General features: G+C 55.9%; 5 protein-coding genes and 1 non-coding gene across 6 annotated transcripts; 3 read left to right on the top strand and 3 right to left on the bottom strand.

Moving 5' to 3' along the window:
• Positions 1-246: 246 nt before the first annotated feature.
• N657DRAFT_249471 (uncharacterized protein) lies at positions 247-729 on the top strand. The gene has a single exon (XM_062786430.1). The coding sequence runs from the start codon at positions 424-426 to the stop codon at positions 679-681; it is 258 nt and encodes an 85-aa protein (XP_062643545.1). The 5' UTR covers positions 247-423; the 3' UTR covers positions 682-729.
• Positions 730-1,450: 721 nt separating this feature from the next.
• On the bottom strand, positions 1,451-1,529 carry N657DRAFT_t147. Its single transcript has one exon. It is a non-coding gene; the product is annotated as a tRNA-Arg (tRNA).
• Positions 1,509-3,328, bottom strand: N657DRAFT_693536 (ADP-ribosylglycohydrolase). Its single transcript, XM_062797227.1, has one exon. It carries the CDS (start codon positions 3,034-3,036, stop codon positions 1,660-1,662), a length of 1,377 nt encoding a protein of 458 aa, XP_062643544.1. The 5' UTR covers positions 3,037-3,328; the 3' UTR covers positions 1,509-1,659.
• A 354-nt stretch (positions 3,329-3,682) lies between these two features.
• Positions 3,683-5,185, top strand: N657DRAFT_658862 (FAD/NAD(P)-binding domain-containing protein; the record flags this gene model as incomplete). Its single annotated transcript, XM_062794933.1, has 7 exons — positions 3,683-4,054; positions 4,097-4,156; positions 4,215-4,348; positions 4,401-4,578; positions 4,628-4,631; positions 4,684-4,848; positions 4,911-5,185. The coding sequence occupies 7 exons, from the start codon at positions 3,683-3,685 to the stop codon at positions 5,183-5,185; spliced, it is 1,188 nt and encodes a 395-aa protein (XP_062643543.1).
• A 247-nt stretch (positions 5,186-5,432) lies between these two features.
• Positions 5,433-6,185, top strand: N657DRAFT_684232 (uncharacterized protein; the record flags this gene model as incomplete). The annotated part of the gene is made up of 2 exons (XM_062796653.1): positions 5,433-5,562; positions 5,626-6,185. 2 exons carry the CDS (start codon positions 5,433-5,435, stop codon positions 6,183-6,185), a joined length of 690 nt encoding a protein of 229 aa, XP_062643542.1.
• Positions 6,186-6,808: 623 nt separating this feature from the next.
• N657DRAFT_581135 (alcohol dehydrogenase-like protein) lies at positions 6,809-8,050 on the bottom strand (the record flags this gene model as incomplete). The annotated part of the gene is made up of 4 exons (XM_062789502.1): positions 6,809-6,853; positions 6,904-7,344; positions 7,408-7,797; positions 7,886-8,050. 4 exons carry the CDS (start codon positions 8,048-8,050, stop codon positions 6,809-6,811), a joined length of 1,041 nt encoding a protein of 346 aa, XP_062643541.1.
• Positions 8,051-10,327: the final 2,277 nt, after the last annotated feature.

Below are 10,327 nucleotides of genomic sequence, written 5' to 3'. Positions count from 1 at the left end.
ACAAGCTTGTTACATCTGGGCTGTTCTCACAGTCCGGGGAGACATGGCGTGTCTTTGAGCTACCTTGTACGTATGGATGGAGCACCATGACTTTCGTACTTCCCGGATGATATTTTGTAAGGGCGGAAGTGTGGATCATCTTGGCGACTTGGTCCGCTGTATTGAACGATGCCAAACCTGGAAACTCCGCTACCAACCCGGACCGAGGAACCTTGGACCCGCTGTTCAGGCAAGCTGCGCCTCTGACCCCGCTTGCACACCTTTCTCAGACCAGCACCTCGGCCATAAAACAGCGAGTTGGCTCATCGGCTCAGCATCCGGGGTCTCAAAAATTGAGGGTCCTGGCAACGATTGTACAAATTTTGAGTATATTCCCTTCACTGTCAACAATTATTCTCTCTAGACATTAGGTACACATCCGCCATGGACCCCAAGACCCTCGACCTGGCCGAAAACCGGCGCTGCATGCTCGCCGGCGAACTGTACTACGCTTTTACCCCTGACCTCACACAAGACCGCACCCGCGCCAAGGTGGCCTGCAATGCCTATAACACGGAGAGTGCTAACGGCGCTTCACGACGACGACTCGTCGAACTCTGGAAAGAGTGCGTCATTCATCCCTTGGCGTCGACCCACCCACTGATGAGCCCACTCACTCACTTGCTCCAGCATCATCCGTGACGAAACACCTCTCCCACCACCAGGCACCCCCGAAGAAGAAGCCGTCCTGGCAAACTACCCCTACGTAGACGGCCCCATCAAAATGGACTATGGCATCTACTGCAAGTCCGTCTCCCGCTCCTCCTCCCCTCTCATGCCCCTAACCCACCCCCACATGCCCTTACGACGTGCCACAGATTCGGCCCGCAAGTCTACATAAACTCTAACGCGACCTTCCTCGACACGTGCACCATTACCATCGGCGCGCGCACCCTCATCGGGCCGAACTGCTCCTTCTTTGCCGCCACCCACCCGACCGACCCCTTCGTGCGGCATGGAATCAGCGGGCCGGAGCTCGGCAAGACCATCACCGTCGGCGAGGACTGCTGGTTCGGCGGCAACGTGGTCGTTTGTCCCGGAGTGACCATCGGGCGGGGCGTGACGGTTGGTGCGGGGAGTGTTGTGACGAGGAATGTGGAGGATTTTGTGGTTGTTGCGGGAAATCCGGCGAGGGTTGTGAAGAGGTTGGATGTTGGGGATAGGGGTAAAGGGGGGAATGCGTAGTGCTGATGTGAGTAACTTTTCGAAAGACTGAAATGGTAAAAGGGTTTGGACAAGGGGTAAGGCGTTGTTTGGATGCCAGCGTTCAGCCTACTGTGTGAGAGGTTTCGGGCCTCGAAACGAAGTCATGGGTTGCAGAACCCAGGAGCCGGAAAATGAAAAGATGTAGTGGCGAAGCAGTAGAAAAGAGGAGTAACAATGCGACGCAAAAGTAAAGTGTTGTACGCTTCGATCCACCCAGGGGTCGAACCTGGAACCTCCTGATTACCGAGTCGTAGTCAGACGCTCTGCCATTGAGCCAGCGGACCTTTGTACTGAGTTATTACAGATAACCAACTAATTGATTTATGACGTTGCTGCAAAGTTTGGGAAACGTCGTGGTGGAACGACTTGTATCGCTTTACACCCCTCACCCAGCACATCGTCCAGCCCAGGCTTCTATCTTTTCTTCTTCTCCTTCGACTGCCATGGAAGCGACCAGCCCAACCCAGTGACTTTCGAAGACGTCGCCTTTGCTGTCTCCTCCATCTTCCTGACTGTGGCCTGCTGCAGCAACATCCAACGCCCCTCCATCTCGTCCTGGCGGAGTTCCGGCCGCCCGCCGTGAATCTCAGTATCCTTGTCCTCTTTGCCGCTGTATTCTCCGTCCTTCAAGCGCAGAACCTGACAGAGAGCGTCCGTCTTGCTGAGCAGCCATTCCCCATGTTTCAGTCCATGCTTCCAGTGGTCCGGTAGGAATGAGTACCCGAGATACCCCCCAAGGAGTGCGCCAGCGAAACATGCATTGGTGTCGGCATCGCCACCTCGCATAATGAGGTCCGTAATGAGTATCTCGAAAAGGCGAGTCCGATCAAGCAATCCCCCGCGGCTTGCGGCTATCCTTTTCATAGCCATGCGCAACAGCACCACCCCCGACCCGAGCGTCTTGTACACATACCCCATTGCAGCCTGATCATCAAGCTTCAGATCCTCAAGCCCTCCGCTAGACCTGACATGCCTCCACAGCTCCTCCACTTCCAACTCCTGCCCCTCCCCCTTTCCCTCTCTACGATGCCACTCCACCGCCCGCTCAACCAACGCATCCATATCCCCTTCCCCTTGAACCTCCCCCCGGACCAACGCCCGCAACAACCCCGTGCCAATAACACAAGCAACCACACACCTCGGATCGACATGCGTGACTCTCGAAATGCTCGCCGCGACCTCAAACGCCTCCTCCTCCCCGCGAAACAGACACATCACCCCCAACGGATGCGTGCGCATCAGACTCCCGTTCGGCGCGACCCGCTTGCCAGTCCGCTCCCAGTACTCCCTCGCCACCCGTTCGGGCTCGGTGTCAAACCCTGCACTCGCCACCACCGTCCCGACGAGCCTCCCCAGACCCAGCGGCATGGTATCCAACACTCTCAAGCCCTGGGTAACCCACACGCGCAAGCGTGCGGCGAGGTCGGTTTGCGTCGGCAGCGGCGGCGGCGCATCATGGCCTACAGTCTCGGTCCTGGCGGTGTGCAGGAAGGAGAGGAGGAGTAAAAGGGCGTGGTCCGTGTCGTCGGTCCAGTGTCCTGCCTCCTTTGGTGCGCGGTGCGCGTCGAGTTTGAAGGGTGTTGCGTGCGGCGGGCCGGTGAGGGTGAATTTGCGGGTGGGGTAGGCGGCTGCGGCGTGAGGGGCGGAGAGGAACTCCGTGTAAAGGCCGATTGCATCGCCGAGGGCTGAGCCGACGAGGACGCCTGCGACGCGGTCATGGAGGGTGCTGCGGACCAGGGGGATTACTAGATGAGGAGGGAAGGGAAGAGGAGGCGATGGTGATGAAGACATGACGTCTCGTTGAAGCCAACCGGGACTGGTTGGGAGGGAGGTAATGCTCTGATGTTAGGCTCCGGTTGAGAACGGCAAGTCGTGACAATATGACTTGGAGGGGTGGGCGTCAGATTGTCAAAATCGTTGGTGCGCAGCTTCGTCTTGTTAATCTTGCTGGGTTGCAACTTTCTGCCGCGTCGATCGAGCAAAATGCGGGTATCCTTCGCCACGCAGCCATTTTGATGCTAAAGGAAAGCCAGGGCACCTGTTTGCTAGCTCAAGCTGGGTGAATGATGGGTGATGGCGGGGACCCCGAAAGCTGAGGAGCCGGGCGGGGTGGCGCTAAAAGTTGAAGTGACATGGATTGAATTACAGGCCAACCTCACCATCTGTCACAATAACGTTATTTACCAAACATCACCCCAAGACCGCATCGGTAAAGTATGCTCGTCATCTGGTGCAACACCGCCTTGATTTCCTTACACTGATCTTACATGCCATCTCAAATCGGATATCGAAGTATCGTGAATTCACCATTTCGATCCGCTAATTCATGTGTCTTCTACAAGACCGCTGCGTGACTGCAGCCGCAAATCAACGCGGCGCGATTGTTTCCGAAGAACGTCCAAGTTGAGACCGAGATCCCCTCCCCCGATATCCTTGAATGACAGCCGAATACGATGTACTCGTTGTTGGTGCTGGGATTGCCGGCTGCACCATCGCATCGGCCTTTGCCCGGCAATGGCGACGCGTTCTTGTGGTTGAGCGGAGCCTGCGCGAACCAGACAGGATTGTCGGGGAGCTTCTCCAGCCAGGAGGCGTCGCGGCGCTGTCCCAACTCGGCCTGGCGCACTGCTTGAGTGGCATCGAAGCAACGCCTGTCGAGGGATATCATCTTTACTGGAAAGATCAGCAGGCGACCTTCTGGCTCTGCCCTCTCCCCGGCAGCAGCAAAGCCGGCGGGCCTGTCGGGCGCAGCTTTCACCATGGCAGATTAGTTGCAACTCTGCGTGATGCCGTGTCCGGCCTGCCTCATGTTACCTCGCTGGAAGCAACGGCCTCGGAATTGCTATGAGAGGAGACGTCAGGTGCTGTTGTGGGAGCAGTTTGTGCACAAAGCGGAGGCGCTCCGGAAAAAGTCGGTGGCTTTGGGCTGGACTTTGTTGCCTTCTACAAGTAGCTGACATGCTATGCAGTACTACGCGTCTCTCACCGTCCTGGCGGACGGGTTGTCTTCCAAGTTTAGGTCGCAGTTCACCCGGAACCGACCAAAGGCGCAATCCCGGTTCTGGGGGCTCGAACTGATTGATGCCGACCTTCCCCGTCCGTAGTATGCATTCGGCGTTCTTGGGGTTTGTCCGTCATTTGATGTACCAGATCAGTGCCTGCGAAACCCGGATCCTCATCGACATTCTGGACGAGATCCATCGCCGGCTCGGGAACAAGCGGATCGGTCAGGGACTACATCCGCCAACGCGTCGTCCCAACAGTGCCGCCGTCCGTACAACCGAGCCTCGGCAAAGCCATTCAAAGCGGCCGCATTCGCAGCATGCCCAATGCGTGGCTGCCATCTAACGCGACACAACGCCAGGTTTGATCATGCTGGGAGATGCGTTGAATATGCGCCATCCCGTCACCGGGGCTGGCATGACTGTTGCTCTCAAGGATGCGGTTCTCCTGGCCGACTGCTCAGCCCTGCGCGGATCTCGTCGCTGACAGACACTCAAGCCGCCTTGAAGGAAATGTGTCGGTTTCATTGGCGAAGGAAAGCTTATAGCGCATGTCTCAACATTCTCGCACAGGCTCTCTACCTTCTTTTCGTATCAGAACGTTCGTCCCGCGGCTCCCTCCCTGCTCGGGCGTGTCGTCCGGTTTGCTCACCCCAACTACAGACCCAACGCTAGGAATTATACAACGAGGCTTCATCCGCTACGTCCAGGAAGGCGAGCGGAACTTTGCCGAGCCAGCCTGGATCATGGGCGGTCTTGTTGACGATCCGTTCCGTCTGTTCTACTACTTCTTTAAGATTGCTATCTACAGCATCCGCCTGCATCTGCACCAGGCTGGCTTGCTAGGACTACCTGCAGCACTGTTTCAGTCTGCGCTGCTGTTCGCCTCCGCAGTCGCTATCATCTGGCAGCCCATCATCGACGAGCTGCAGCCGTAGCGCGCCGACCGCCGCGGCACCCGCCAATCCTGTGTTTCATGTTGGATTGGGCGCAAGCCTGCGGCGCGGGCGGCTACAAAAAACACGGCGCTACATGTTGCCGAATCAGGATACGACCTGTTGAAGCAGGACACCTCGAGCACGCAATTCAACCCACTGCGTACAAAAACTGGAGAGTTGGCGGGTAGGAAGGTTCAGCATCTCACATTCAACGTCTATCGACAGCACCGGACAGGATGCCCCAACCATGACTTCCCTCAACACCGTTGGCTGGACGCCATCCCCGAACGGCAAAGGCACGCTCGATATCTTCTTTACCAACCTTCTCCGCCTCTTTGTCTGTGTATGGACTGTCCTGCACCACAACCTACAAGCTCGTGACGACAGCTACTGGACTGTCTTCTTGCGAAAATGCCGCTGAGCCGGGCTCGCCGCCACAGCACCCGAGATGCTCACCCTGTTTGCCGTCATGAAGTGGAACGCAGCCAACATCTCGGTGAAGGAGATGCGGGCGTTGGGGACGAAGCGGGAATGGACCCGGGTACACGCCTTCTACGCCAACGCCGGCGGCTTCGCCCTCCAGACGCCCGACTCCCCTTCATTTCCCATCAACGCCACCTCGATCCACTACCTCTGCTCCCATAAACGGATCGAGGTCCCAAACATCACCAGGGACAACATATGGGACCGCAGCAAAGCCGACCACTTCGCCAAACGTCTCGCCTTTCTCCAGGCAAGCTGGACCCTGCTGCAGATTGTCGCCCGCCGCAGCCAGCAGTTGATCATCACGCCCCTGGAGGTCTTCACGGCCGCCTTCATCGTCCTATACCTCGCGACGGCGTTCTTCTGGGCGAGCAAGCCGCAGAACGTGGCCGAGCCCACCGTTAATACCGTCGATTGGACGGTGGCGGACCTGCTCCTCGCTGCCGGCGACGCCGCGCGGGATCTCTACGTCGACACGCCGCTCGACTTCGTGGAAAAGCCGGTCTGGGATGGCTGACGTTGCAGGCCGTCGCTGCTGCATTACGGGGTTTTGAACAAACGTCCCCTGACGCGGATGCCAAACGACTACTCGCCGCCGCCGCCGACGGGTACCGAGGCGACTATTGTGTGAGTTGTCTCGGTGGTGCACGCCGCGTTGCACGTCTTGTGCTGGTCCTTTCCGTTCCCGACAAAGCTTGAGGGGCTGCTGTGGCGGGCAAGCAGTTTGACTCTCTTGGGGGTGATGAGTGTGGGCGGGCTGGTGCCTGTGCTGTCGACGCGTCCGTGGTTTGACTTCTCGTTCAGCATGCTGTGGATCTGGGTGCGTGAAGCTCGGAAGCAGACGTTTGTGAGGCGGCAGTTGTTTAGCTTGATGGTCGACTCAGCTTACGTGTTGTACATCGCGGCTCGTGTTGTGGTTCAGGTTTAGATATTTGCTGCTTTCCGAGCTATGCCGGAAGACGTGTATTTTGACGTCGACTGGACTTCGTTTTGGCCGCACGTTTCATAACACCGTGAATTCAAATGACCTGTCCAGATCATTCCAAGTATCTACAGTGAGTTACAGTGTTCATCCGCTACCGCGCCATCCAGAACGATAGTTGCTAAAGTCTGCCCCTTTCCACTCTGCCCCTTAGGCTCTTACTCAATCTTGATGCCTATCTTGCCGAAGTGCTTCTGAGCCCACTGTCCCGTTTGTCAGCTCGGTCCACGGCACATACGGCGGATGAAATTACCATGTACTCGTACGCCTCCCTCACTTTCTCGAGCGTAAAGACAGTCTCGTCCACGACCGGGTGGATATCATGCTGCTCAATCGCCCGCACCATCTCCTCCAGCTGCTCCCGGGACCCAACATACACCCCACGGACCGTGCACACCCTCGCGAGCGTGTCCATGATGTTGTCCTTGGGCTTGGCGCCCGTCAGCAGGCCAATGACGGAGATGACGCCCTCCATCTTGATGGCGTGCAGGCTCTGGGTCATGGTGCCCTCGCCGCCGACCTCGATGACGTGCTCGACGCCCTCGCCGTTGGGCGTCAATTTGCGCGCCGCCTCGCCCCAGTTGGGATTCTCGCGGTAGTTGATGACGTGGTCGGCGCCGAGCTTCTTTAGCGTCTCGGCCTTTTTGGCCGACGAAGTCGTCGCGATGACGGTGGCGCCGGCGGCTTTGGCAAACTACCACCCTTTCATTAGCTCACCACAACCCCTATTCAAGATCGGACGGGGACATGTGCATACCTGCAACGCGAACAAACTAACCCCCCCAGTCCCCTGCACCAGCACTGTCTCCCCCTTCTTCAGCGGCTTCAAGCCGTACAGCGCATTCCAGCTCGTCAGCGCGGCGCAGGTCAGCGTGGCCGCCTCGACATAGTCCAGGTTCTTCGGCATGTGCACCACGCCGTCCTGGCTGAACACGCCATACTGCCGCAGCGTGCCGTCTAGCATGCCGCCCAGTCCGGTCCTGCTAGCCTTGACATCGACGGGGCCCGACTGGTGACCCTGGTTGAAAAGCGTCACGACGCGGTCGCCGGGCCGCCACTTGGTGACTTTGGGCCCGACGGCCACGATCTCGCCTGCGCCGTCGGAGCCCCCCACAACGGGAAGATCGAGGGGAAAGATGTATTCCCCCTGCATAGGTAGAGTTGTGTTAGTGAGAATAGGGTATAAAAAAGGAAGAGAAAGAAAGGGTGTAAAAGGAGAAGGGCTGGGGGTGTACCCGGGGGATCAACAGGTCACGGTAGTTGAGGGAGGCGCCGTGCAGCCGGACCAACACCTCATTGTCTCCGGGCTTCGGGACGGCGGCATCCTGGAAGAACAGGCCGTTGAAGCCCTTATCGGTCCCGGCGACGAGCCACTGCTTTTGCTTGGTGGGCAGAGACATTGTGATGACGGTGAGGCGAGCTGAGTCTCAGAGTGAGGCCAGAGAGATGAAGAATAGTAAGATATGACGGCGTTCTGTAAATAAGTCCTGGGCTTCCGAGAGGTAGCTCATCGGACATCTTATATAAGAGATGCCCGAGAAAACCTGATACCACAACAACTGCGGCTATAGCGACTAGGAAGGTTCCCGAACTACGCAGACGTCATGATTCATTATCTTGAACTCGGCCCATGTGGGTCTGGTCAGGACTCCATTTGAGGAATTACTCAGCTTCGTGAATACTCCTTCGATACACGAGTTGCAAGTCGAGAGGCCCGAAAAGAAAGTCCGGGATAAACCCCAAGTTTCCACCTTTCCTACCATGCTAGCCATAAATCGACTTAAATCGACTTTTCCTACTCCACAGTCCCGGTTGTTACTAATCACCAAAACAATCAAATGATCTCCACAGGAAAAAAAGCTCCTTGCGGTGAGCTAATCAATCACCTCTGGAGAATCTATGTCCCGGAAGCGATGAAACTCCCTATGGCCATCACAATTTGTCACGACCACAAGCTCTGGTTTGATATACACACGGCGGTTGAAACATTTACCCGGTATGGGGGTCGAGGAGCTGTTGTGACCCTGTCAATTGACAGCGCATCAACGCCTCACCAAAAAACAGCTGTTATTGTTGACCTCCCCTAAATGAGCGGTCTATGAGCCAAACTCAAATGAATGCTCCATTGACCTACAACTTATTTTAGGAAGCTGTTCCTTCCTCTAACGTAGTCAAGAGTCGTACATGGCTACGCAAATGGAAGGAGCGCCTCCCGGACTGAGCTGCTAAGACATTGAGTGGTTAAGGCACTATCGAAGTTCTGCTCAGTCCCTCTTAAGTAGTGCATTAGCTATCCAATGGTCTAAGTGGCTTGGAATGATAAGGTTTTATTGTTGAGATCCTCGAACCCGTACTGTCACGAACCAACCATATGTCGAGGCCTGGTGGGGCGACAGAAGCCAATGAAGAGGCGTAACACCAGGGGAAAGCTGAGGTGGGGCCTGCAAGAGGGATCACCGCCAAGGAAGTGAGCGCGGTGAGCGGCTCACCAGGATCACCGCCAAGAAGGTGATCGCAGTGATCGCAGGTACGGAGGTACCTGGGGGAGGAAGCTGTATATAGTCTACGATCTTTAGCCCTACGGGCATCACTGTAGCTTCCTCAGTAAGCAACTCAAGTGCAAGATGGTCAGTACCTTTGGACATTGCTTGTTGTGAACCCTCTGGCTTCACCGAACCTCACCCGTTGTCAGAGCTATAACCTTCAGGAGTCCCTTTCAGAAGTCGGGGCTTGAGATTCGTCACACGTACCTCTTCTTACGCAGGCAAGCGTACTGTCAAAGTAGCACTTGAGCCTAACTTAGCAGCCTTGCAACCTACAGGACTTAAGACGGAGACCTAGAGTTCACAAGCTGCAACACTGCCGCTTCATGGACGATACTGGTTACGTTGGGATTAGACTTAAATAATAAGTGAGACAAAATACAAACTAAACCAGCTATGACTGGCCTAGAAACATATAACATATATGATAAGCGAGTTGTCATGAACCAACCATATGTACAGGCCCAGTGGGGCACAAGACAGAGCCCCAGAGCCAATCGTTCCCCTAAGGAAGTGCAGGAACCGCACGAGGCCCACACGGTAGCCGTGGGGGCCGGACGATCAAGGGGTATAGACCTGGGTAGCTGGCTACCCAAGGTGATCAAGGATAGCTCTTGGTAGACTGCGATCATGGACGATCATGAACGCTCTACTAAGTATATAGTCGCTCGTTACTGGAGGACTCTGGGAGTTCTCTAGTAAGCAACTCAAGCGCAAGATTGTCGGTACCTTTGGACATTGCTTGTTGTGAACCCTTTGGCTTCACCGAACCTCACCCCGTTGTCAAATTAAACATTCAGGAGTCCCTTTCAGAAGTTGGGGTTTCGAGATTCGTCACACGAGTGAACAGGATAAGCGAGTGAACAACTTCAAGATCCACACATAACCCTGAAAACACAAGCTCGTTCGAACCATCAGACTTTGATTAAATTATCTGTAACTCTGCAATTAGCTTATCTAGCTCCTAAATATTGAAGATAAACATTTTCTACTCTATCCAAGTGTGACGGGCACCACCCAAGGTCTGGTCAGCTCGCACATACAAGATCGATATTGCTACAACGAGAGCAAGAGCTAAATGACAGGAATGGGCGTGCAACCAGACCTTAAGTACTGGAGCAGAGGCCTATGCGT

The sequence above is a fragment of the Parathielavia appendiculata genome (genome assembly GCF_033297405.1).
Source record: "Parathielavia appendiculata strain CBS 731.68 unplaced genomic scaffold N657scaffold_23, whole genome shotgun sequence".
Taxonomy (NCBI): Eukaryota; Fungi; Ascomycota; class Sordariomycetes; order Sordariales; family Chaetomiaceae; genus Parathielavia; species Parathielavia appendiculata.
The sequence above is the reverse complement of the archived record's forward strand: the minus strand, read 5'-3'. Positions and strand labels throughout refer to the sequence as shown.

What these genes read in the sequence shown, in the direction of transcription:
- N657DRAFT_693536 (XM_062797227.1), bottom strand. Translation starts at nt 3,036, where the DNA reads ATGTCTTCATCACCATCGCCTCCTCTTCCCTTCCCTCCTCATCTAGTA.
- N657DRAFT_249471 (XM_062786430.1), top strand. Translation starts at nt 424, where the DNA reads ATGGACCCCAAGACCCTCGACCTGGCCGAAAACCGGCGCTGCATGCTC.